General features: G+C 57.9%; 1 protein-coding gene across 2 annotated transcripts in view; it reads right to left on the bottom strand.

The window, feature by feature from the left end:
- Positions 1 to 26,645, bottom strand: part of LRP5 (LDL receptor related protein 5) — a 121,851-nt gene that overhangs the window by 44,422 nt on the left and 50,784 nt on the right. For both annotated transcript variants that reach the window (XM_065937933.1, XM_065937934.1), the window contains exons 4-7: positions 25,526 to 25,722; positions 24,275 to 24,406; positions 5,020 to 5,416; positions 3,071 to 3,242 (exon numbers count right to left, since the gene is read on the bottom strand). In XM_065937933.1, coding sequence (XP_065794005.1) covers positions 3,071 to 3,242; positions 5,020 to 5,416; positions 24,275 to 24,406; positions 25,526 to 25,722 — 898 coding nt within the window. The remainder of the gene's footprint in view (positions 1 to 3,070; positions 3,243 to 5,019; positions 5,417 to 24,274; positions 24,407 to 25,525; positions 25,723 to 26,645) is intronic.

Here is a 26,645-nt window from a genome sequence, read left to right as displayed (position 1 = left end):
TTCAAAAGATCTTACACATATACCCATGCACACCCGCAGAGCTTGTGGCGCCGTTGCTCAGGGGTCCTGCAACCTTCTTCCCCAGGGTTTATGGACCTGGACACACAGCCCATCTGCCACTCCTCCAATGAGGGTTTATTCCACATGTGCTGGAAGTCGCCTCCACCAACTTAGGAAATGTCAGGAGTAGGTGGATGGAGTACATTTTCATCTTAGTCTGTGATTCCTCCTTGGCCCACCTGCCCCCCTGGGTGTGTCGATCCCCACCGCGTACTTCCCACGAGCACCCACCCTGACAGCAGACGACCACCAGCAGATGTCAGCTGCAAGGACACCAGCTCCCCAGGGTCCTGGCTGAGTAAGACATCGGGGTGAGGGTGGGGGGAGTCACAAGGAGTCCGGGTGACCCCTAGGGCCTCCAGCAAGTGATAGGTAACCCACACACAGGTGACACTTCCTGCCTCAAAGACAGGCCAAACAGGTCTATGGGATCGGCCCATGAGACTGCACCCGGAGTCAGAGCAACCCTGGGGAGAAGTGAAACTGAAAGGGTTATTCACTCTGGCGTGTCCAACTCTTTGTGACTCTGTGGACGGTAGCCCAACAGGCTCCTCTGTCCACGGAATTCTCCAGGCACTGGAGCGGGTAGCCATTCCCTTCTCCAGGGGATCTTCCCGACCCAGGGATCGAATCCCAGTCTCCAGCATTGCAGGCAGATTCTTTACTGTCTTAGCCACCAGGGAAGCCGCTAGGGAGGAAGCTTTAGAAGATACCGCAAGGCCACAGGGGGCAAGACTCGGCCTTGCTCTTCTAACTGCCATCCAGGGACCCTGCCCGATCACGGTGTGTGCACAGGGCTGTGTGAACGCTTTGCCCATTTCAGGATTAACAAAGGGCGGGCCCCCTGCCTCTACTTCAGTGGTCCTCAGGCTTTTTGGCACCAGAGACGGGTCTCGTGGAAGACAGTCCTTTCACAGGCCAGGGTCAGGGAATGGCTCTGGCACGTTATATTTATTGAGCACTTTATTTCTATTCTTATTACACTTGTATGTATATAATTAAATCTACAAGTCTGTTTGCCACAACAAGGCTGTGATCCATGAAGGGGTATGCATTTCATTATACAATCAAAAGCTCTGGCTGTTCCACATCACGCACAGATGTGAGAGTTGGACCATAAAGAAGGCTGAGTGCTGAAGAACCGATGCTTCCAAGGGAGACAGCCGGGGCAGCTGGGCATGTGGGCTCGAGAACAAGCTCTGGATGGGTGGATTCGCCTCAGGGAGAACCCTCACTAAGCTTGGCATCTACCAAGAAGCAGGTCAGAGAGAAAGGAGGGAGAGGCTGGGCCAAAGGGGCCGTCGATTTGAGACTAAATAGGAGCCAGCAAGTCCCAGAAACTTTTACCAATAAAGCTGAATCTCGTGGTGCAAGAGAGCAGGGGCAGGTCGGAGGGGTAGGAGCTGGGAGCCTCGCTGGGGGCGGGAGGGGAAAAGGTGCAGGAAGGGGGTGGGAGGCCGGGGCCCCGGGTGTGGCCGGAGTCACAGGAAGGGCTGAGCGCCGGCGGCAGGAACTTCCAACCCCAAGGGCTCCAGACTCAGGACGAGAGTTAAGGAGGCGCCCCACGGGAACTCCAGACCCAAGTCAGCAGGGCAGGCAGCACGGGGAGCTCTGGGGCTGCAGGGAGGCAGGCCTGCACCCACCCCCACCCCAGACGGCTCCAGTCTTGACTGACCAGTCCACCTCTGGCCCCCGAGGCTGGGGAGGGCACCTCAGGGCTGTCTCCCCGAGCGAGCTGGCCCCGAGCCCATTCCCCACCTGCACCCCACGCTGGGGGCCGCCCTGCGCTAAGCCCCTGAGGGGCTGCGGACCTGGGCTGGCCTGACCCTGCCGTCCAGGACGCCGTCACAGACGAGGAGGCAGGAGGCCCACCTGCAAGGTTTCGCAGCCCCCTCCCGCGGTCTGGACGCTGTTCCACAAATCCACCCACGTGCCATCACCGCCGGCCAGTGGAAGCCAGGGGAATCCATGCCTCGTGGGCTCCAGAGCTTGGTTCTCCTTCCCGCTCGCCCCGGGGGACCTGCCACAGCTGCCCCGTGAAGCAAGAGCCGGACTGCCGCCGGCTTCAAAGGGAAGCCGGCTGACCATGCAGGGCTCCTTTCTGCCAGTGCCCCGGCTCGGAGCTCGGAGCCAGGCCACGGGCGCGACCCTGCTGAGGGAACCCTCTCTCCCCTCCAAGGCAACCTGGCCACACAGGCCAGAGAAGACACTCGGCACCTTAGCCTCTGGCAGGGGCACTGGAGACAGAACCACTGCCGGAAGCCGCCCCATCACCGGGCTGCCCCGGAGGGGCCTCCCCTGACTGTCCCACCCGCCTAGAGTCTGATGACGCTGTCAGGAAAGGAGATGCGGCCCCTCACCCGAGGCTGCTCTCCTGAAGCCCCGACTCCACGGGACCCCAGGAGGGGTGTCCACACCTGAGCTGACGGCCTAACCCCCAAGGTTCGCGAAATTCGTCCTTTGAGGGGTGCACCGGAGAAGCCAGTGGCTCAGGGGTAAAGAATCCACCTACAATGCAGGAGACGATAAAAGAGATGCAGGTTTGATCCCTGGGTCAGGAAGATCCCCTGGAGGAGGACTCCTGTCCTCCAGTGTTCTTGCCTGGAGAATTCCATGGACAGAGAAGCCTGGCGGGCTACAGTCTGTGGGGCTGCAGAGTCGGACACGACTGAAGCGACTTGGCATCAAAGACGGAGAAGTATCTGCTGAGCACATCTGCCCAGACCTGCAGCAGAGTGTGTGCTCACTGGGTGCTCAGAGGCAAACTCCGAGACCCAAGAGGGGGCAGCCCATGTGCTTGGCACGTGCTTCCCACGACCCAGTCTCCGGGAAGGCTCGGGGCATCTCCAGAAAGCTCACCCTGCAGCCCTTCACCACGGAAAAACATGCCAGAAGGGTCTGCGCTGTGCTCCAGGCAGGACCCAGGAAGGTGGAAAGGCCCAGGTCAGGGGCTGACGGGCCAGGCCCCCAGCTCCACACACAGCTGGGGATCCCTGAGGGGGACGCTCACCTCGATTTTGTCCGTCTTGGCATCTCCCCAGTAGAGCTTGCCCTCCTGCAGGTCGAGCGCCAGGCCGTTGGGCCAGCCCAGGGAGGTATTGACCAGAACATGCCGCTCCTGCCCGTCCAGGTTGGCGCACTCGATTTTGGGGTTTTCCCCCCAGTCTGTCCAGTACATGAGGCTGGAGAAGAAGCACACGTCCGTGAGGTTGCCCGTCTGGCACGTCCCGGGTCCACCCCGGGACTGAGAACGGTGCCCACCCTCATCACGCCCGAGCCCGTGGGCAGCACCAGGGGCTCCGCGGGGAACCACAGGGGCTTAACCAGGAGGGCTCTGGGACTGCAGCCAGCAGACACCCCGCCGAGGGTCCCGGGGCCGCAGGGCACGAGCGCCCAGAGGGAGAGAGGCAGAGCAGAACCTCCTTCAAGTAGCTCAAGGGCCCCATGTGCCAAGCACATAGGGCAACAGGCTGTCTGTTGTCCGAGAAACAAAGTGAGATGCGTGCGGTGGCTGGGCTTTCTGGTGGCGGGGTGTGTGTGTGTGTGTGTGTGCACGCTTCAGTCCGGGGAAGCATCCAGAGCTGTCCCCTGAGCACACCCAGCGCTGGGAAGGACCCCACCCCATCTCACAGGGGAGGACGAGGCCCCCAAGTGAGGCCAGCAGAGGCACTGTCTTGACAGCCTCCATCAGGGCAGGGGTGGGGGGAGCAGGTCCCCGTCTCCCCGGCCCACAGCCCGGGTCCCATCACTGGTGACGAGCTCCTGCCTCCTTGCCCCGCAGACCCAGGGGACTGGCATGAGGCCCACCTGCCCTCCCCGAGGGACAGTCCTGCTCCCTGCCAGATTGTACGGAGCCGCGTCTGTCTGCCGGCCCGCCCCACCCCGAACTCCACGGTGCTCGAGGCTCGAGGTCCGGGCCCGTCCAGCCGCAGCCCTGTGACCACCCCGGGGACCGCGCCGCTGGGCTTCTAGAGACAGAGGCAGCTCCACAGGGAGCAGGGCCGAGAGCGCAGGCTCCCTGGGCAGGTGGGCTGCAAGCCTGCCCGCCACCAGGCCCCCTGCGGGTCAGGTCACTCGAAGCCTCAGCCCCAGGGGAAAAAGGAAGAGCACCTGGAGACCCCTGGGGGCTCCAGTTACCATGGTTACGGCCAGTGCAGGTCAGTCACCACCCCAGTGATCGCCCCTGGGGCTGCCTCCCAGGGCAGCCCTCCCAGCCCCTCCAGGCCGGCCCCAGGATTTGGGCCCAGTGAGGGGGGCCCATCCCACACTGAGGGCAGGGGGCTTCCCTGCAGCCCCAACCCCAGCCCTCAAGCGCCCTCAGGGCTCCCCACTCCGCTGACTTAGGGAATGCCAGTTTCATGTTCTTGGTCATGAAGCTGCAGGAAGGTGCTCAGCTGCTACCCTCCGAGCTGCTGGGTGGGGTAGGGGGGTGTCTCAGAAAGGCTCCTATCCCGATGGACAAGATTCACAGCCTCCTCCATGGGAAAGCTGGAACCAGACTGCCAGGTCCAAGTCCCGCCTCCCAGCTCTGTGACCTTGGGCAAGTCACTTAACCTCTCTGGGCTTCAGCGTCCCCCAGTGGACCTACCCCAGAAGGTGAGGGCAAGACAGACATGTGTAAGAGACCCGGCACGTGTAGTGTAAGGGCTTCGGTGGCCGTCACTCTTGTCGCCACTGCTGGCCCGGAAATCACCATGGTGGACAGCTCTATCTCACAGGTGAGCAGACTGAAGCCCAGGGTGGGAAATGACTTACCCAGGGTCTCTAGGGTTTTCTATACACCTAACCAAGCTCTGTGTTGGAGCTTCTCAGTCTGGTTCCCAGATCAGCCCATCACCTGGGAGCTTGTTAGAAGGGCGAGCTCTCCTAACCAGACATCTGTTTCCTCCTGAAGGGGAGAAAGCTCCGGGACCCCCGGCCCCCCTCGGCCTGGCTCCCAGCACCCCCTCCCAGCCTTACCCCATCACGGGGTGCAGCACAATGGCGCGGGGCTCGTCCAGGTCCTCGGACACCAGGATCTTGCGGGAGGTGCCGTTGAGGCGCGTCACCTCGATGCGGTCGGTGCCGGTGTCGGTCCAGTAGAGGTTGCGGGCCACCCAGTCAACCGCGATGCCGTCAGGGTCATTGATCTCGGTGTTGACCAGCGTCTGCGCCCCCGACCCGTCCAGGTACGCCCTGCGGATGGCCCGCACCTCGTCGTCCGTCCAGTAGACGTAGCCCTCCAGGGGGTCGTAGTCAATGGCGATGGCGTGCCGGATGTCGTCCACCTGCAGCACGATGTCCGTGAAGTCTGGCGTGTCCAGTGAGATCCTCCGCAGGTCTGTCCGCCGGGCCAGCAGCAGCACCTCCTCCGCCCCTGCGACCAACACACACATAAGCAGCGGGGTCAGAGGCGGGCAGCACGGCGGGCCTGAGGGGGTGGGGGTGGGGTGGGGGTGCGGCAGGGAAGGGGCTCAGCCAAGTCCCCGGGGCTTCCTTCCCAGGGCAGCTAAGGTTAGGGAATATTCACGAGATCTTCCTACATGATCCCTAGTCCATCTGGCGCTATTTGCATCACCGTCTTACAGACGAGACAACAGAGGCACAGAGAGGTTAAGCAGCCAGTCGAAAGCCACACAGCCATCTGACTTCACTGTGAGAGCTGCTTCACGCTCAGTCCCGCTTCTCCCCTGCAAGCCCCTCTCCTGGCCACAAACAGCCCCGGTTACCAGTCCTGCCCAGGCTCTGGGCTCCAGGCCACGCTTGCTTACCATGCTCCTCAAAGCTCCCACTGGACTCAAATGCCACCTCTTCCCTGAAGCCCACCCTGCCTCCCGACACCCACCCAGAAAGGCAGCTTCAAGCCCCGTGATCACGCACATGACCACGAGTCCATCCTTCCCCAGTGGCCATCTCACCACCTTGGGCGAGCGCCTGGGAGGCAGGCGCCCCGCGTCCCCCTTCGTCACCCGTCCACATTGTGCTTTGCTGTGTTATTGATTTGCTGTGATTTCCAATCCGCTTGTTTACGACTTAAGTGAAGCTGTTTTGATCTAAAGGTGAGTCAGTTTACATGGAGGAAGCCAAGCCAGGGTGACGTCATTGATTCCTTTCACGGCTGATAAGCTCAGCTGGTAACGCACTCCAGGCTCTGCTGGGGGGCTTCTCGATAGGGACAATGACTCAAAGGACATTTGGACTTTAAATACTGAGAATCTGTGAGTCCTGGGCACTGCCCTCCAAAGATCTTGAGAGCTCCAGTCATGGCCAGGCCACTCCCGGTCAGCAGTGCTATGAAAGCATGCAGCCATCTCAGGAAGGGAGGAAATAGCTGTTCCTGCCCTGAAGAGCCTCCTCCACACAGACAGTGGGAGAGCAGCGTCAGGGCCCCTGGAGTGATGACCTTGACAGCCCACAGGCGCTGTCACCCACTAGCAAGGGACCTGAGCCAGCTTTTAACTGGACAGACTGACTCTACAGAGAACCAACTCGTAGAAAGGCACATCTTAACTACACCTGTCTCCCCTTTGCCTGGAACAATAATGTAACTGGTTTTGAGTACACGGATGTGAGAGTTGGACCATAAAGAAGACTGCACACAAAAGAATTGATGCTTTCCAATTGTGGTGCTGGAGGAGATTCTTGAGAGTCCCTTGGACCGTAAGGAGGTCAAGCCAGTCAATGGTAAAGGAAATCAACCCTGAATATTCACTGCAAGGACTGATGCTGAAGCTGAAGCTCCCATAATCTGGCCACCTGATGGGAAGAGCTGACTCACTGGAAAAGACTCCGATGCTGGGAAAGATTGAAGGCAAAAAGAGATGGGGGCAGCAGACGATGAGATGGTGGGATGGTATCACCAACCAAACTCCAAGAGACAGTGAAGGACAGGGGAGCCTGGAGTGCTGAAGTCCATGGGGTTGCAAAGAGTCAGACACGACTCAGTGACAAAACAACAACAATGTTATTTCTTTATTGACTCATTAAGAGACAGTATTCCTTACAGAGTTGGACTGTGAAGAAAGCTGAGTGCCGAAAAATTGATGCTTTGGAAGTGTGGTGTTGGAGAAGACTCTTGAGAGTCCCTTGGACTGCAAGGAGATCTAACCAGTCCATCCTAAAGGAGATCAGTCCTTGGTGTTCATTGGAAGGACTGACGCTGAAGCTGATACTCCAATACTTTGGCCACCTCATGTGAAGAGTTGACTTGTTGGAAAAGACCCTGATGCTGGGAGGGATTGGGGGCAGGAGGAGAAGCGGACGACAGAGGATGAGATGGCTGGATGGCATCACCGACTTGATGGGCATGAGTTTGAACAAACTCTAGAAGTTTGTGATGGACAGGGAGGCCTGATATGCTGCAATTCACAGGGTTGCAAAGAGTCAGACACGACTGAAAGACTGAACTGAACTGAACTGATTCCTTACAGTATTGGCTTGTGAACTATTAATAGCATAAATCATAGTTCCCCACAGTGAACCTGTGTTAGATAAATCATTGGCAAAGACAGTCTCGGTCTCTAAGCAGAATCTGCCCTGAACAAAACACATCCTGGATCCTCCCAGAGAGTCGTCAGAACTTCCGGCCGAGGTAGCCTCGCATGCTATTACACAGAGCCTCCCGTGTAGGGCCCTGGGGGTGCTGGCCAGCCCTGACCCGGACACCCCCCGAGGCTGCTGGGGCCAGGATGTGCACCCCCCCCCCAACCCGTTCACTCACTCTGGTCCTCTCTGGTCTCGAGGATCCACAGAAGCAAAAAGATTATGCTCAGAAGCCATCTCTGGCACTCGGGGGGGCCCTTGCCTGGTCTGACGGAAGGCCCAGAACGGGCAAGGACCCGCCTGAAGTCACACAGCAGGGAGGGATGCGGACAGGGTGGGGACCAACCCAGCACCCCTCAGGCCGAGGCCCCCAGGGCCGGGCTCTGCACTCGACTGCGCGGCCTCCTCACGCCGGGTCCAGCCACAGGCCTCAAACAGCCGATCAGCTTCTGGCCTCAAGGGTGGAGCCCTTGGAACTCGGAGCTTTGCAGAGTGATTCTGGGGTCCCCCCACCCCCGCCTTGCGTTTCCAGTGAGAGCAGGAACTTGATCCGAGGCCTCGTGTTCATAACCCGATCCCCCCACTAGAGGGTGCTCACAGACAGCAACGGCTTCACGCACCGAGGGCTGGGGAAACTGAGGCAGATGGGGAGGCGCCGGGAGTTCTGGAGAAGGTGCTCAGGCACCCGGCTTCATTGGAAACCTCCCTGAACTCAGATTTAGCTAGAGGTGCTGATGCAAGTTCTGGCCTGGGGTATGGGGAACAGAGAGGAGGGGAGTTCTCCTGGGCTCCATTCCCAAAAGGTTCTAGTGACACCAGGCCTGCTTTTCAAGGGCCAGGTCACAGGTTGCCTCCTCCTCCAGGAAGCCATTCCTGCCTCCCCTCCAAGTGGTCAGAGGGGCCACATACACAGGCACCCCCCCGCCCCCACTGCCTCACAGGGATGCTGGCCCGTGGCCCGCTCTGCTCTCTGCAGCCCCCCAGCACAAGGCCCTGGCCAGAGCAGGTGCCAATACCCCAAGACAAGCAAGGAGAATTCAGGGCAGAAACTTCCTGGACCCGCTCCTGCTGTGTGACGTGGGGCAGGTCCCTAACCCTCTCTGGGCCTCGGTTTTCTCATTTAGAATGAAGAATCAGCCAGACCTGATGGGAATCCCCATCTAGCCCTAACGTCAAGGAGAACCATAAACCAAACTCTATGGCAGGTTCTGCCTTAATCTGCCCACACAGGAGCTGGAGAGAGCACCCAGAAAATGCTGGTTCCTTAGGGAACCAGACACTCGATTTCCAAACAGATTTTGAGCCTGTTTCACCCATCCCTGTTCCCATGATCCTACAGACACAGTTATCCGAGATAGCACCATCCTCACACCAACATCTGAGATGGGTTCATGCTCCATTTTGCAGAAGAGGAACCCCGATGCACAGAGAGGTTAACCTCCTCACCCAAGGACACACAGCAGCAAGTGGGAAAAGTAAGGTCCCATGAATACTTCAATCCCCGGAGATGGCACACGCAGGAAGCCCAAGGTCAGCGCACTGGCCCAGCGGGTCTGGTCACTCCACCAGTGGCTTTGTGGGCAGCAGCTTCAGGCCAGGCCCCGAACCCGGTGCTGGGGTTGGGAGTGGGCAGAAGAGATGTGGGAATTGCCTGCATGGTGCTCCCGCAGTTGCAGGACACAGACCTTCAGTGAGCAAGACCATTAATGAACCAGCGCTGGGAGGAAGGCAGGGGTCATGGGCACCTGCAAGGGGGCCGGCTGAAACTAGGGGTCTGGGGTCCAGCAGGAGACTCTGGGATCCACGGGGCTGTGACCATGAATGCAACGATTCCATCAGCCTGTCCCTGACGGGCGCGGAGCCACCAGGGGCGAAGTGTGCCCAGACCCGGCCCTCAGGTAACCAGTCAATACGAAGCCTCGCGCACACCCCGCCATCAGGGACCCCCATCATCAGCGTTTCTCAGAATCAAGTCTCTGAGGCTGAGGCAGTAATTAAACGCTGGGATAAATCTGTAGGTGTTGAATGACTCCAAACCGGGGTGGGGAGTCCTCTGACACCCCTTGGGCCATGGAGCCTTTGAGGTTTTTAGTTGAGCTTTGCAAAAAAAAAAACGCAGAGACCAGGACCCCCAGGAGAGAGCCAAGGTCCGGCCATGGTCAGCCTGAAGGTCTGCGACATGGGGCGTGCGGTCCCGGGCCAGGCCGGCGGGGGCAGCTGCAGAGAGAAGACCACAAAGGGGGCCTGAACCCCTCGGTCGGCAGACGCTCACCGGGGCGACCTCCAGGGCTGTCTGCAGCGAGGTATAAGCAGCAGCTGGCCTTGGAGTGGGCGCAGGGCTCCGGGCCGGCCCAGCAGGAAGACAGACGACCCCTCCCTGGGACCAGACACAGGGCCCGGGGAGGACTTTGTTTAAACACCAGGGAAGTAAACTGTTTAGGAACTTAACAGTTTGGCCAAATGGTTTTCTTTGGGGTTGTTTAAACAAATAGCCTGCCCCGCGGCACTGCCGAAGAAAGTGAAACCTTCCCTCGCTGGCTGGGCAGCGGTCCCCGGAGCCTCCTCGGGCCGGCTTCTGACCCCTCCCCTCCCCCACACACCCACCCACGCAGGAAAGAGGGGCACACCCCTGCCTTGGGGTCAGGCGTCGGCTCGGGACACAGCCCTCCCCGGCAGAGTGTTCGCCTTAAAATGGAAAAGCAGACTGGAGGGAGAGACTGATGCCACGGACACGTCCAGCTCAAGCCCTCCTCCTTGACAACATAGCATCCAGACCGAGCCACCGTCCCCGCAAACGACGAGGGCTGCAGTCACATCCCCCGCAAACTGGGCAGCTCCTATCAGCAGAGACTGCTTCTCTGACAGTCCTGGAGGCCAGTAAGTCAAGGTGCTGAGGGCTTCCCTGGAGGTCCAGCGGCTAACAATACTCTGCACTCCCAATGCAGGGGGCCCGGGTTTGATCCCTGGTAGGGGAGCTAGATCTCACATGCTGCAACTAAGACCCGGCGCAGCCAAATATGTAAAATAAATATCAATCAATCAATAAAATAAATATTAATACATAAATAAATTAAATATTAAAAATCAAGGTGCTGGTAGGGCCAAACTCCCGCAGAAGGCTCTGGGAAGAACCGTTCTCAGCCTCTTCCAGCTTCTGGTCATTGCCAGCAATCCCAGACGTCCCCTGGTCTGCGGATGCTTGCCTCCGTCTTAACACGCCCTCCTCCCCCGGGGTCTGTGTCTAAGCCTCCCTCTGAGAAGATGACTGGTCCCTGGGGGTTGGGCCCATCCAAACACAGCATGACCTTGTCTTGGTTCTCGCTGCAAAGACCCTATTTTGTAGTCAGGTCACATCCACAGGCTCCAGGGCTGAGGGCTTCACCGTGTCTTTTGGGAGGATATGATTCTGTTCCCAACAGTTGGGGAGCACGGGGCAGGGAGACACTTTCCATAGAAGGACAGGTTCAAGGGCAGGAACTCCAGACAGAGGGGCACTGTGGAGGCCGCTCTGAAGCCCCGCAGGCAGGAGTGGGCAACCCTCCACCGCCCCCTTCCCGTGGGGTCTGATCTGAGCTCGGATGCTGGGTACCCGCCGAGGGTGGTCCAGCAGACCAAGACTCTACCATGAATACCTTCTGCATGATGAATGCCGGGGCAGCTCCGAGCCCACCCCTGTCTGCAAGGAAGCCTCGTGGAAAGGGCAGGCTGTGGGGGCAGCACAGCCCAGCCACGAAACACACAGAGCCCCCCGGGACAAAGGTGAGAGAAAGCCGCTGTGACCAGCATCATCTCCGCACCCTCCAGCCTGCCTTCCAGTCCCCACAGGGCTCCGTGCGCCTTCCGTCCAGGGGCCAGACGGCAAACGCTCCGGGCTCTGCGAGGCCACGGCCGCCTCTCACGGCCCCTCGGCTCCACCACTGCAGCTAGAAGCTGCCACAGTTGACCAGTCAGCAAAGGCGTGTAAGCAAAGCATCCTACGTGGGCGCTGAAACCCGAAGGTCCTACCGCTTTCCCAGGTCACAAAACACTCCTCTCGTGATCCTCATTCAACCGAACTTAGCCCACAGCTGCCCCCAAACAGGCCGCGAGCCGTCTGGCCCACGGGTGCGGGCTGGGGGTTTGCTAGCCCTTGCGTGGGACAGTACGTGTGAGTTTTACAGTATCAGAACTACAGTCTGATAACGCGGGAAACCATGTCAGGAGGCAGGGGGACACAGAGGGACTCCAAGGGCTCTCCGCTCCACTCCCCCGTAAGCCTAAAACTGCCTGAAAAATAAAGTCCGTTAAGCATTTTAAAGAAAGTTAAAAGGCATATAAATCAATAAGAAAACTACCCAGACCCCAACAATAAATGGGCAAAGGCCATAAAGACAAACTAATAGAAGACAAAAAACACAAGTCAATAAACACGACGAATGGGTAACTTCTTGGTAACTTGAGCATTTGAGCCACCAGGGACGCCCAAGCATTAGTCACGCAGTTGTATCCGACTCTTTGCAAACTCATGGACTGTAGCCCACCAGGCTCCCCTGTCCATGGAATTCTCCAGGGATTTTTCCTGACCCAGGGATCGAACCTGGGTCACCTGCATTGCAGGCAGATTCTTGCAGGTAGAAGTGAGGGGCCTGTTGCTACCAGCTGGGTCAGGGTGTCCCCACCTCCCAGGGGACTGTTCCGGGCACATTTCCTGGATGCCAGTGTGGCTTAGGGACCTTCTGGCCAGGCAATTTCCCCTCCGAGAAGCCAGCCTAAAACAGCAGCTAGAAATGCACATGGATTCTCTGTCACAGAGGGTCCCCAAGGCTTCAAGAAAACAGCAAAACCCAAACCCGAAGGGAAGAACCCGTAAAGAACCCAGAGATCTCACTAAAGGAAAAAAAGTGAAAGTGAAGTTGCTCAGTCATGTCTGACTCTTTGCGACTCCATGAACTGTAGCCTACCAGGCTTCTCTGTCCATGGGATTTCCCAGGCAAGAATACTGGAGTGGGTTGCCTTTTCCTTCTCCAGGGGATCTTCCCGACCCAGGAATCGAACCCAAGTCTCACGCATTGCAGGCAGACGCTTTACCCGCTGGGCCACCAGGAAAGCATTACATATATGAAGGGGCTGGAGTCCAGGTCAGTCGTTACACAGGCCCCAACGGCACCCTCTGGAGAAGGCGGGGGGCAGGACAGGCTGGGAAGGCGGTAGGCGGGAGAGTCAGCGTGATGCTACACACATGATCCGAACACATCACGCAAGAAGATGTGGATGCGTGCACAGGAGAAAGGATGGGGTGGGCCCTCTACCCTGGGGGTCCAATGGCTAAGACGTCTCGCTTCCATCGTAGGCGGCACAGGTTGATCACTGGTCAAGAAACTAAGATCCCACATGAGACAGTCAAAACAATAAATAAATAAAAGGACAAGAAACACGCTTCAAAATATTAACAGCAGCTATCTCTAGGTGGCAAAATTACGAGAGTTTTTTATTTTCTCCAGTTATTTTTTATATTTTCCTTCCTACAGCGAACACAAATGTCACTTCAAAACAAGAAAAACAAAGGCTTTAAAAGACAGTGCACGAGCTCATCCCGAGGGGATCTCACAGATTAGGTGGGGCGATGGTCTTAATTCTGAGGATCCACCTTCCCTTCCTCAGGTTAGAAGATCTCACAGACTAGGTGGGGTGACGGTCTTAATTCCGGGGACCCACCACGGCTTTCTCAAGGGTGACCTGGCAGGGAGTGCCCTAACTCTCCACTAAACTGCATGGGGGTAGGGAGGTTGGAGGGAGATATATTCGGCCTCCAGGTTCTGAGCTGTTTGAGCTGGAAGAACAGAAGGGAGGGACGGGGAAGAAGGGTCCACAGTCCTGGCAGACCAGGAGGACGCTGCTGGTGGCAGTCGCCCAGTGTGGGGGCCACCTGAAAGGGCCTCGTGGTTAACCCCTTCCACACCCCAACTCGGAACAGGCTTTTCAAGATGGGCAAAACGAGAGTGCATCCCAGGGCCTGGACTGACCACATCAGTACATACAAGAGGGAGGGGGGCCTGTGAGTTACCCACCCTCCAGCCCAGCAGGCAGGGTGGAGAGCACCCTGTCCCCGCCCCGCTGAACCACCTGCAGCCTCCAAGGTCACAGGAAGGATGAGGCTCAAACCTGGAGCTTCCCCCAAGGCCGCACCACCCCCGACAGCTCCTCCTACCAGAGATGCTTCTCCGCCTGCCTGACACGTCCTCAGCCCCGGTCCTGCCTCTCGGGTCTCCCACATCCATCTCCCCTCGCTGCCCCCACGGGAGGCAGAGCCCGCCTTGACCATGACCCGGGCCCAGAACCACACGGGTAGAGCCGGGCCCAGCATAGGCCGCGGTCCACGCTGCAGCTTCTAAGGCCATAAACAGCTTCACAGCAGGCAGGCAGCCGGCTTGTTTTTGTTTTTTAGCAATTGATTTTCTCCACTGCCCCCCTGGGGGTAAGCGGTTGGACAAACACTGAGACGACAGGCCGGCACTCCAGCCCAGGAAACCGCGCCGAGCAACCACAGGGTCACAAGGCACAGAGGAAGTGGCCGGGCCGGACGCTGGCTCTGCTGGAAACCTGAAGCCCGAGCAGCTGTCCCCCCGCACGGCCCACCTCGGGCCTGCGGGCCAGGCTGCAGGGAGGCTACGGCCCCTGGGAACCACGGGCCCAGCAGGCGCCCTGGCCTGGGGCTGGGCCTGTGTGCATGGCTCTGGGACGGGGGTCACCCCCGCCCTGGGGCCCGGGGTCACTGGATAGCGGCCAGATCAGTGCCAGCCCTGTGACCCCCCTGCAGCCAGTCACCTCCGGCCCCGTCCCCAGGCCCCTCACATGGCCCTCCACAGGCAGCAACGCCCGGGGGTCACACCCAACCTCAGCCCCCGGCCCCATTTCCCTCCTGAGTGACCCTGAGCAGGCAAGCTGGCCCGTCCCTCACGGGTGGGACTCAGGTGTGGATAAGGCCCCCACGCGAGGCTGGGAACGAGAGAGACAGGTTCCAACAGAGTGTGGCTGGGTGGGCAAATGAGAAGTGGGCAGCCAGGGTCCCTGAAAGGCAGGAATGTGGGGTGGGGGGGGTGGCAAAGAGCCCGGGACTTGCACGAGGAAGGCTCCGTCCCACCTCTTCAGGCAGGTGGCTCTGTTCTGTAGAAAGCCCACACGCAGGTCGCTCTGAGCCCAGGCAGACCAGAAGTGTCCCGCAGACGACTCTGGTGCACTGCAGGCAGACGTCCCTGGGGCCCGGGCGGAGCAGGGGAGGCTTGGCACAGACCCTGGGCCAGGCTGCGTGGGCTCAGGTCCCGTCTCTGCCCCTTCTTCTGTGGCTCTGACTGTGCATGTGGACAACACAGGCCGGCCAGAGACCCTGCCTCACACAGCGTCACCCTTAGCCCCCAGGAAGTGCTGGGGGCTGGGGCGTCCATCCACCAGGGCTCGGACCTTGAGAGCACAGAACGTGTCCCTGAGGGGAGCCGTCTCAGCCCCCAGGGTCCGTCCAGGGCCAGGCTGGAGTTGGGCTCAACTGCAGAAGCACGGGGCACGTCGGACAGGCTGGGAGGGAGGGGGCCACGTGTGGAGTGACCGCGGTCTCACTGTGGCCGGTGGACACGGGCATCCACACGCCTGACTGCAGCCCGGAGGCCCGCCTGTCCAAGGGCCTAGCCCCACGATGACACTGTTTTCTTTCGAAGAATATGGCAGGCTCCCCTCTCCTCTTTTATTAGCTTTAAAAGTTCGTCTTCAGACTCAGACACAAAAGAACACATGCTGTGTGGTTCCATTTCTATGACGTTCCGGAACAGGCAAAACTAATCCGTGGTGATGGGAGTCAGGACAGCGGCCGCCTTGGTGGGGGGGGATGGGGGGTGGGGGGGCTGGTTTATGGTGGGAGGCTGCCAAGGGCACGGGGGAACATTCCGGGCGGTGGAAGTCTTCTGTATCTGGTGTGGGGTGGTGGTTATGTAGATGTATACAACTGTCAGAGCTAATCAAAATCTACACTTAGAACCTGTGCGTTTTACTGTCTGCAAGTTATATTAAATACCTCAATTTCTTAAAAAAGAAAAAAAAAAATCAGCACTTGGGCTTGTGACACCATTTCCTGGGACGGTGCAATCTGATTTTCCTGCTATTAAAAATTCACGGTCCGTGGCTGAGAACAGCAGCTGCCTTCTGTTTGCAGAGTCGACGCCAATCACTGCCCGGGTGGCGGCAGCCTGGGCCACAAGGGCCTCCATTCTTTTCCCTTCGACCTACTTCCCCGATAAGTGACAAGACAGCCAGACTGGGAACAAACGCACCCCTTATCCCTCGGGCCCGAGGCTCGGCTAATCCTCCCGGACAGACGGACGGATGCGAGGGGCCCAGTTGTCAGCCCGCCCGTCAGACCCGACAGTGGGCGCCTCTGTCCCTCCCGCTGCCCCCTCCTGGCCACATCCCCGCCGCCCTTTCGTCTCCTGCCCCCACGAACATCTGTTAAAACTCCTTCCCGGCGAGGTGCAGCAGGCGTGCAGCAGGCGGGCCGTCAATCAGCGGGCCCCCGCCTCATCTGGAAAGGCCTGGGCTGGGGGTACGGAGAATGACGTCCCAGCACCGCCTGCCTACCCCCGGGTAGCAGAGCCACAAGCCGCAGGTCACCTGCCCAGGCCACTCGGGCCTCGAGGAGGGAGCTGCCCCACAGGCGTGAGGAAGGCCCAGGGACAGAAGTCAGAAGAACAGGGCAGGTCCCCCGAGGGGCGGGCCCCCGAGCGGCTGGGAGCAGCGGCAAGAGCGGGCGCCCTGGGTCGCTGGTGGTAACTCCCAAATAAGGGCCCACTACTGCTGTTTTTAGCCCATTCCACATAATTGGAAAAACATGGGGAAAACCAAAGCCAGCCGGGCACCTCCGTCGGCGCGACTGCCAGGGAGGGGGCGGGGAGGCTGGCGCTGGAGGGCACGCAGGCTCGCGGTCTGGCCCGGGGCGGGCTCCTGGCCCAGGGCGGGCGCCCCGCCTTGGGGACCAGAGTCACTCAGTTCCCCCCAGACTTCACTCAGCCCCCAGTAGGGCCAAGGCGGAGGAGGGCCACTTGCTGAGACATCCACTCCAGTCTCGGAACCCACAGGTGCCTCCCTGAGTCTCCAGAAACACGGGCCCCCGGAGCCAGTGGGTGTCATATCCGCGCTCAGGGGGCTGTGGGAAAAGAGACGCCCCTCGGCCCACAGGCAGGGTGTTCCGGAGCTCCTGTCCTATCTGCGTCCCCCCGCCCGGCAGGCTCTGCCTCTCCCCTGACACCCGCTCCAGCGCGGCTGAGGGGCGTCCTCCGATCTCCCCACAAAACCAGTGAGGAGGCCGCAGCTCAGCGGGCTGACGGACTCCCCTCTGTGTGGACATTCAGCAGCAAGTGAACCAACCCCCACTCCACCCTCCACTTCCCGGGGGCCGCCCCCGCCCCAGGACGTCGCAGGCTCCCACGTGCTGGGGTCCAAGCATCATCCCATCTCAGCTTTGTCCCTGGGGAAAGCGCTGACCCCTGCACAGGGGCGGCTCTCCCTGGCTCAAAATCAGGAAAAAAACAGGATTCACTTGCATCACAGAAATGTCTTCAAATTCAACTCCATGGGCTTCTCTGATGGCTCAGCTGGTAAAGAATCCGCCTGCAATGCAGGAGACCTGGGTTCGATCCCTGGGTCAGAAAAATCCCCTCGAGGAGGAAACAGCAACCCACTCCATTATTCGTACCTGGAGAATCCCATGGACAGGAGCCTGGAGGACTATAGTCCATGGGGTCGCAAAGAGTCAGACACGGCTGAGTGACTAGCACACACACACAAGCATAAAAGGTCAGGCACCTGGAGTGAGAGCGCCAGGAATCCGCAAGTTACGCCCGGGACCCTGGCTTTCCATCCTGAGAAGTTTCCGGCTGCGCAGGTGGTTCCCGACCCCCTACCCGGCAGCTGCCTTGGGCACGCATCCAGGCAGAGGCAGCCCTCAGCCGCCCACACCGAGGCCCTTGTCATGGAGATCTGCTGGGGCCAGGAACCTGGATGTCACGTGGGTGACGGTAATTCCAACACAGCCAGGCCCCTGCCCCGATCCAGAATCCTTCTAGCTCAATGCTGGCCTTCATCCCCAGAAAGGAGAGCCACATGCCTGGCTTCCCCACTGGCCAGGCGAAGAGAGTTCCCCAAACACTGGGCCCCCCTCCCAGCTCCTCTGGGTACCAGTTGGCATCCACATCTACTCCTGATTCCAAATGTCCAGGGAAAAGCTGCTCTCCTGCCATCCTGCCTGCCTGGCTCCAAGTTCAAGTTCAAATTCAAGCATAGCTCATATTTGTTAGGCAGCCAGGCCTTCCTCTCAACAAGCATGAATCGGGTACTACATGCTTACTCGTTTAGTTGTGTCCAACTCTTTGCGACACCGTGGACAATAGCCCACCAGGCTCCTCTGTCCATGAGATTCTCCAGGCAAAATACTGGAGTGGGTTGCCACTCCCTCCTCCAGGGGATTTTCCCAACCCAGGGATCAAACTCAGGTCTCCCGCATTGTAGGTAGATTCTTTACCGTCTGAGCCACCAGGGAAGCCGATCATCTCTTTTTACTGCTGAGGAAATAGAAGCACAGAGAGGCTGAGCCAATTTCCCAAGATCACACAGCCAGGACATGAGTTAAGGTTTCATAAAAGGAAGATTGGACACAGAAAGCCATTGCATGATTGAAAAGTGAAAGTGTTAGTCACTCAGTCGTATCCGACTGTTTGTGACCCCGTGGACTGTAGCCCACCAGGCTCCTCTGTCCATGGAATTCTCCAGGCAAGAATACTGGAGTCCCAGGTTGGCCATTTCCTGCTCCAGGGGATCTTCCCAACCCAGGAATCGAACCTGAGTCTCCTGCGTTGCAGGCAGATTTTCACCATCTGAGCCACCAGGAAAATCACTCTAAATTCTGGGTTTGCCCAAGAGAGCATTTCCTTGCTACCCGAAAAGTCTTCGGCAGGCTCTCAACTGAAGACCAAAGCTGTGTTACATGCCACGAATGTTGCCTTCGACACGCCTTATCCTGGACAGAAGCCGCCCAAGGCACAGTCCGTGTCCATTTCCCTCTGTCCCAGGGGCCATCCCCTAGCCCAGGGCCTCCTCCAGAGCCCTCACCACGTGGCTCTGGCTCTTCACCCCCCGTGGGACACTGGACCTCACCGATTCCACAGCCAAGAGGAGATCCCCAAGTGATCCCAGGGCCTCCTTAGCTGGCCCCGAAATTGCATCCTCCCTACCGGACACCCCGAGCCTCGGAAGACCCTGGCGGCCCTCCACGGGCACTGCTGCCTTCCGGCCAGCAAGGCGCCTGCGCCAGATCCTCAGAGCCCCGCCAGTGACATTCAATAGGCTCAGCGCCTCGTTTTCTTCATGTTACCCTCGCCTTGCCAGCCTCTGTCTCCAGGCAGTGTTTGCAGCTGATACCCCGCACGGCGTCAGCAGTCAAAACCCACATTCCACACATGATTTACGTCCACCGGGACACGGAACGACACACAGGGGACGCGGCCGCTCGGGAGGCTGCGGGAGCAGGGAAGGCAGCCACCGCGCTCAGGTGATGGCGGGGGGGGGGGGGGGGGGCGTCCTTTTCATCAAACATTGTCCTTTAACACGACACTCTGTGGCAAAGAACAGAAATTGGATGTAGGGGGATCCGAGTCCCGAAGCCCCCGGTCCGCCAGGGGAGGCGTCACTGTTTGTGACATCTGAAACCCTCAGCCCCACTGGGTCCTCGATCACAGAACAGGCTCTGACTCGCTGCATCTGTCGCCGAGACAGCCGAGGGGGCCCGCTCAGGGACAGGACCCCCTTCTCATTCACGCCCGCGCTCCTCTGGGTGAAGGACATGGGGAGATGTTTGAGGACCACCTCGAATGTCCAGAAAGCCACCTTGGGGGCAAACCCTTGAAATGCTCTAAGAAGCTTCTGGGTTGCTTTTCGACTTCAATTAAAACATTTAGGAAACTGTTTACCCTTTCCCATCCTTGCTGCCCCCAGATCCCTTCAGCTTCTAACAAACTCCAAGGAGGGAGCTACGTAAGCCGCCCTTGACCCCCCAGAACGAACCCGTGTGTCAGTGGGAAGCAACTGGGGTGCGAACCAGCCTCCTAAAAACCAGGCCCTGGGCCTCCCATTCTCATGCAAACCAAGACTCCCATCCACGGCTTTTGTCTCTCTGAGCTGTTCCCTCCTCTGACCCTGGTCCTGGACAGCGCATGTGGAGCAAATGCGGGTGGATGCAGCCTCAGTGTGAGATCCTGTCTGCCTCTATGCAGACCCCCGCCCCATCCCTCGCTCCCAACCAAGCAGGGGCCCCTCGGAATGACAACAAAAACATTTTTCTTCCACGAGCTTGGCATTCTCCAGCTGAGTCATTTGAAAAAGTGTCCTTCACAGCTGGGGAGCGGGCAGTTCTGACAAAACCAGGAAAGGTGGCCCCAGTGGCTGACTCCCAGGGGCTCTTTGGGAACTGGATCAGCCCCAGCCCCACCCCACCCTACACCCTGCACACCCCGCCCCCGAGGGCTTGCTTCCGACAGGAAAGACAGGCTTTGCTACTAATCCCCAGTTCCCCTTGTGGGTATCGGTGTCAGCTCCCAGCACAGAGCTTCCAGCCCCGGGTACTGCCTCCTCCAGAAAGCCCTCCCACCCCTCTCCCTGTGGTTTGATGCCTGCAGAGGGTACACAATCCTCTCAAAGGACTCAACCCCAGGCAGCGGCCCCCAGAGTTCAGAGGCCCCAGCTACTGGGATGGTGGAAACCTGAAAGAAGCCTACAGTCCCCACTTGTTCTGGTTGGAAAGGACTCTGGGCCTCCCCCAAGGGGTGGCAGGATCCTCCGACAATGGAGGCAAACCGAGCCCCGTGGGCCTGACGCAGTGTCAATGGTGTGAATGGTGGGCATGGCCACTGTATATGCAGACTCACTGCCTGCAGGGGGTCCCATTTGCAACTCCTGTTGATGCCCTGGGTTCTCCACAGCTTCCCTGGCAGGGGGTGGTCTCGACCCGCCCCCCCCCCCCACCATCTCACAGATAAGGAAGGGGGGCAGAGAGTGGCAGGACCCCAGGGCAGTCTGGTCAAGTCCCTTCTGGAACTCCAGGCTTCTCTGGCTGTGCCACTTCACTGGGCCGTGACTCTGGGCTTCGGTGAGGGTTCACAACCCTCACTTCTGCCTACACCCCACTCCTGGAACTTTGATGCAGGAAGGAGCTGCACAGGCCCCTTTACAAAAGCAGCTGCACAAGGCCCCCACTGGGGAAGGCACGACTGCATGATCTACCTTCTTGGGGCCGTGTCTGTCAACTACAAATTGGCACGTGGCATAGGCACTTGCCATCCACCTCTACCAAGATTAAATCGTGTGTGGCTGCGGCTGCTGACTTTCAACACGTCCTGAAAGGAGCTCAGGGTGGAGAGTAGAAATGGAGGCGTCTGTGCTCCAGGAAAAACTGGCAGGACGGGTCTTCAGATGGTTAGATATTTTCAGACGCCAATTTTATGAGCCCAATTCTTGTATCTCCTCATATCTAGAAAAGCACTACAACCGTTCAAGTGACGTCTGTTCCTTGTGACTAGCAGAAAACTTCTGCAAAAATATGCACTTGATTGCATGTACTTCTCCTTCACCAAGATCATATATATACTGACCTTTTCCCCTACCTCTTTGGAGCACTTTCTCAGCTATCTGAGATGCTATCTCTGGGCTATCGTCCTCATTGTGCCCCAAATAAAACACAACTACAATTCTCATATTGTGTATTTTTTAAAGTTGGTCCTTCCCCAAATGTCCACATGCAGCCTGGTTCTAGATACTTGGAGTGGGCAGAGATGGCAACCATACCTGTATCCCCCTCCCTCTCCCAGAGCAGGCATCACCAACCGATCCAACACAGGGCTCAGGCAGATAGCACCCATCGATGGCAGATAACAGACAGCAGATCCAGATCCTTCTACCTCCAGGGCCAGGCCCCAAGCCAGCCCTCTCACAGCAGCAAGACTCGGAAATTGCAAAAACACAAATAGAACAGAAATGCCCAACAGGAGGAAGATGATTTGAAGGTCTACACACTTGATAAAACATTCTTCAGGCAGTAAAACACGTGCTCCTGAAGCACTGTGCATGCGTGCGTGCGTAGACATGTCCGACTCTTTGTGACCGCATGCACTGTACCCTACCAGGCTCCTCTGTCCATGGGCTTTTCCCAGCAGTAATATTGGAGTGGGGTGCCATTTCCTCCTCCAGGGGATCGTCCCAACTCAAGGATCAAACCCACATCTCCTGCGCCTCCTGCACGGGGAGGTGGATTCTTTACCACTGAACCATGTGGGACATAGTTCATGTAATTGCAAATGCTCCTGAAATATTGTCAACTGAAATGTATAGATACACGTGGACAAAAGAGCAGAGAAAGATACACCAAAATATCTCCACTAATTCCAGATTTCCCTTTAGTTTCTGCAATACACAAAGCAGAAATGGCTCCGTAATTTGCAGGGACCATTGCAGAATGAAAATGCAGGGTGCTTTCAAGTTGACAACAGAGCACAAAATGGGGCTCTTCTGAACTTGGGGCTCCACGTGCCTGCACAGATCAGACACCTGTGAGGTCGGTCCTGACACCAACTGGCTCCTGCCACAGGGCAGCCACACAGGCTGTTCCTTCACTCTGTTCCATCCCCCTCCTCCCGCTAGTCCCTAAGTCTCAGCTTAAATGGTGCCTCCTGGGGTGGACCTTCTCTGGCCATCCACCTCAGGCAGTCAGTCCCCGCTACCCATCCCCCTGTGCATTACAGTAAGCCCCCTACATACAAGCCGTCAAGCTGCGAACTTTAAAGATGCGAACGTGCGTCTGGTTCTGGCAGGGGTCAGACAGAACCTGTGCCACGCACACCAGGTGTGCCTGACCCTGCAGCTGGCCCTCCTGTCGCTGACCATCCCTCAGCTCTGCCATCTCCCACCTCCTCTCCCTCCCCCAGTCAGCAACTCTTCTTGCCCGTTCACTAGATGCCAGCCCCTTTTTGCTGTGTACTGTACTACTGTACTTTTCAAGGTACTATACTGTAAGATAAGAAATGTTTTAAGTTTCACGTTTGTTTGCTTTTTATGTATTATTTGCATGAAAAGTATTATAAGTCTATTACAGCACAGTATTATATACCCGATTGTGTTAGTTGGGTTACTTTGGCTAACTGTTAGACTCACCAACAAATTAGACTTACCAACGCACTCCCAGAAGGGAACTCATTCAGATGTAGGGGACTTACTATGTTCTCTGCCGCAGCCCCTTTTGTGGGTCTTGCACTGTGAGTGAAAGTGTAAGTGACTATATTCTCTGTCTCAGCCCCTTTCGTGTGTCTTGCATTACTCTGATCCAAATCTGTTAACACTTTTATTCACGTGTGTGCCCCACCAACCTGACCCAATTAGCACGTGTGCTCTGTGAGCGGCGGGCCAATAGGCCTGCCTGGCTTGCTACCTGCTTTAGCCCCAGCATATAGCAGGCACGAGGGAACGACCTGGGGGTATGTGGAACCTAGCAGATGCCACGCTTCTCCGATTTGCCATCATGAACTTTTGTTTTAAATCCAGGACCAAGTTCTACCACTGCTCCTCCCTTCTGCCCCCAGCCCACCCGGGAAGCCCTCGGTTTCCCTTTCTTTCCCTCAAGTGGGGCTGGCCCAGGAGTGGCTGCTTTCGGTCACCTCTCACTACCCCCCTCGCTGGTCTGGCCCGAGTTCACCCTGGTGCTGCCCGGCTGTGCTGGGCCCTGGACGTCCCCAGGGGACAAGCTGAATCCTGGACACACATCATTTCCAGAAAAGCACACCCTGAACCCCACACCTGGCAGTAGAGGCCCCCAGGCATCGCCCCAAGACAGGTGACACCTCATTACAAATAATCACAGCATTAGTGCTTGAAGCGGCAAACCTGCGACAAGCAAGGGGGAGAATAAAGAGGCGGGAAAACGTCAAAAGCAAAGAATATCACTCGTGCAGGGGGGTGGGGGGCGGGAAATCAGGTAAACTTCATGCATCCGGAAGATAACTCCCACTAAGGATGTGTCCACGACCTACGTTTCCAGCAGGTTGGGGAAGAAGGGGGGTGATTATGGCACGAAGATCCCAAGAGAATGGGATGCAAGGGTCAAAATGAATTATAGGATTTCCCTGATGGTCCAGGGGTTAAGACTCTGTGCTTCCACAGCAGGGGGCGTGGGTTCCACCCTTAGTCAGGGAACCATATTGCCACACAGTGTAGCCAAAAAAAAGTGGTAATAAAAAATAAATTTTTTTCAATGAATTATGAGTTCCACAGCAACGCTTATAAAAAAAGAAGAAAAGCAAAGACAGGAGCTTTCGGGAGGGCCCATGGTGCTGCAGAATCAGGAGCCCTTGGAAGAGACGGGAGGAGAGGACGCTGCCTCCTCCCTCCCGGTAATAGTTAACAACGGCCGGCTTTTAGGGCGTGATCACGCAAGCAGGCAGGGTGCTCGGCACTCAGGGTCTCAGCCCATCTGGTACGACCTCCTCTTACAGACGGGAAGCCCAGCGTGCCCGTTGGGCAGCAGAGCCCAGATCTGACCCAATCCGGGAGGCTCGGAGCCCAGACCGTGTGAGCCCCTCCCCGAGGGAAGCAGACGGCAGACACCCAGGCCGGCGGCCGCCCCTCCCCGGCTCACCTGCCTTGCACGTCTGGCCGTTGTCCTGAAGCTGCACGCCCGTGGGGCAGGCGCAGGCATAGAAGGGCTCCCTCGGGGACAGCAGGCACAGGTGGGAGCAGCCGCCGTTGTCCTCCTCACACCGCGTGTGGTCTGCGGGAAACGGGTCGGGGGGACACGGTTCCGAACTGACCCTCGGCCCCCACCCCCGCCTCGCCCGACGTGGGCACCCTCCCCGCCCCTCCCCCTCCTCCTCTCGATTTCCTACGACGAGAAACCCCGTCTACATCAGGGCCCCTCCAAGGCCACCTCCCCCGTGGAGGCCACCCCCAGCCCTCGCTGGCAGGATCCCAGGGCCTGCCTGCCTGGCAGTGGTGCGCCCTGGGTCGGGGCTTCCTGGAGCGGAGGCCGGTCTTATCTGTCACGTGCTTGGACCTCATGGGCTCTGCAAAGGCGCTCGGTGGCCACACGGGGCCGAGCCTCTCGATGCTGATGACGAGGCTTTTCGCTCTCCCTGGCACTACCATCATGCACCTGAACTGACGAACGCTCCCGGGATCTCACCCTGCCCAGGACAGGATGGGACGGGACCCAAGAAACACGAAACGCTGAAAGTGTTAGTCACTCAGTTGTGTCCGACTCTTTGCAACCCCATGGCCTATATAGCCTGCCAGGCTCCTCCATCCATGGGATTCTCCAGGCAAGAATAGTGGAGTGGATTGCCATTCCCTTCTCCAGGGGAATCTTCTCAACCCAAGGATTGATCCCAGCTTGCATTTAAGAACCATGGAGCTCTCCCCAGAAAACAACTTCAGAGAACTCCACCCTGGGACCCCCACTCTTAAATTCAAAGTTGGGACCTTCAACAGCATCAAGGCCAGAACCCCCACCCCCACCCTCTGTGGTCCGCATGGAAACTGGGGAGGTCCCCATAAAAGCAGGTGGTGGTCCTTGAAGGAGCGGGTGAACGCAAGTCCCTGGCTCTGCCTGTCACAGGGGCTTTTCACCATCAGACACACCTCCACAACCCCACGGCGAGCCCAGGCTGAGAACTCAGATCTGGAGCAGATTTTATATGAGTAAGTATGTAACCTCCACTGGGCCTTGAAAACAGGGCAACCTTCCTTGGAAATCCTTTCGCCACCCCTGCGGACAGCCCTGCCCAAAGCAGCCCCCGCGCCAGCTCTCCAGAGGGACCTCTCCCAGTCTGCTCCCTCCCCAGGAGAAGACACCAGCCTCCCACGCTCAGCCCCAACCCACCCCCTGACTTACAATAAGGCTGCCGCTCTGGGCTGAGCACTTGAATATCCATGGGCGAGTAGAGAGCGCTAAGGATCTCCTTCCTCTTGTCTCCAGTCCTCTTGTTACAGGCGTGGATGGATCGGGTCTGCCAGTCCGTCCAGTACAGAGTGTCTCCAGAGAGCGTCAGGGCAAAGGGGTGTGTCAGACTGCCCTCCACGACCTTCTGCCTGCAGGGGTGGGTAGAGAAGCCATCGGGGGGGGGTCCCCATTGCACTCCCTTTTTTGTAAGCCTCCCATCGTCACTGCTGACCCATCAACATCACACTGGATCATGGAGCAGTGATGGAGGAACAGCCTGAGACCCCAGCATCCCAGGAACCCTCCATCAGGCTGCACCTTCCAGACCCAGCCAACCTCCCACCACCCCTTACAGTGACGTGGGAGCCCCTGCACACACAACTGCTCCCCATCCAAGCTGATTCTAGAATAGGGGATGCCAGCAAAATACCCCACAAGGAAGAAACACGGAAGAGAAGTGGCAAGCAAGAAGCCACAGCTGGTGATAACACAGATGACAAGCACATCTGTCCTGCGCTGGTGCTTTGGTAGCTGAATACAAACCAAACCAAAAGCAATTTGCTCTTTCCTCTGAAACCAATAATTTATTTACCAAAGCAAATTAAACTTGCTTCAATGTGAAAATAAAAAAAGGTATTCTCTTGTGTGTATTTAGGACATCCCAGGTGGCTCAGTGATAAAGAATCCGCCTGCCAATGCAGGAGACATGGGTTCGATCCCTGGTTCAGGAAGATCCCCTGGAGAAGGGAATGGCAACCCACTCCAATATTCTTGCCTGGGAAATCCCATGGACAGAGGAGCCTGGTGGGCTACAGTCCATGGGCTCTCAGAAAGTCAGACACGAATGAGCACCTAGACGGGCAGGGGAAAAGAGTTCTGTGCATTTATAAAACCCAGCAAACAAGAGCTTGTTTTTTAGTGAAATTATGGATGCTGGTAAGAGAATCGTAATTTACACAGCTGGTAGCATGCAATTATCTGCTTTAATGACTCTCGGCCCACTATAGAGGAGGGGGTAGGAGCTGTGGGTGGGTGGTCACCAGCACGTCCTCAGCCCCGGGTACAGCACCCA

The sequence above is a fragment of the Muntiacus reevesi genome, chromosome 5 (assembly GCF_963930625.1).
Source record: "Muntiacus reevesi chromosome 5, mMunRee1.1, whole genome shotgun sequence".
Lineage (NCBI taxonomy): Eukaryota > Metazoa > Chordata > Mammalia > Artiodactyla > Cervidae > Muntiacus > Muntiacus reevesi.
The sequence above is the reverse complement of the archived record's forward strand: the minus strand, read 5'-3'. Positions and strand labels throughout refer to the sequence as shown.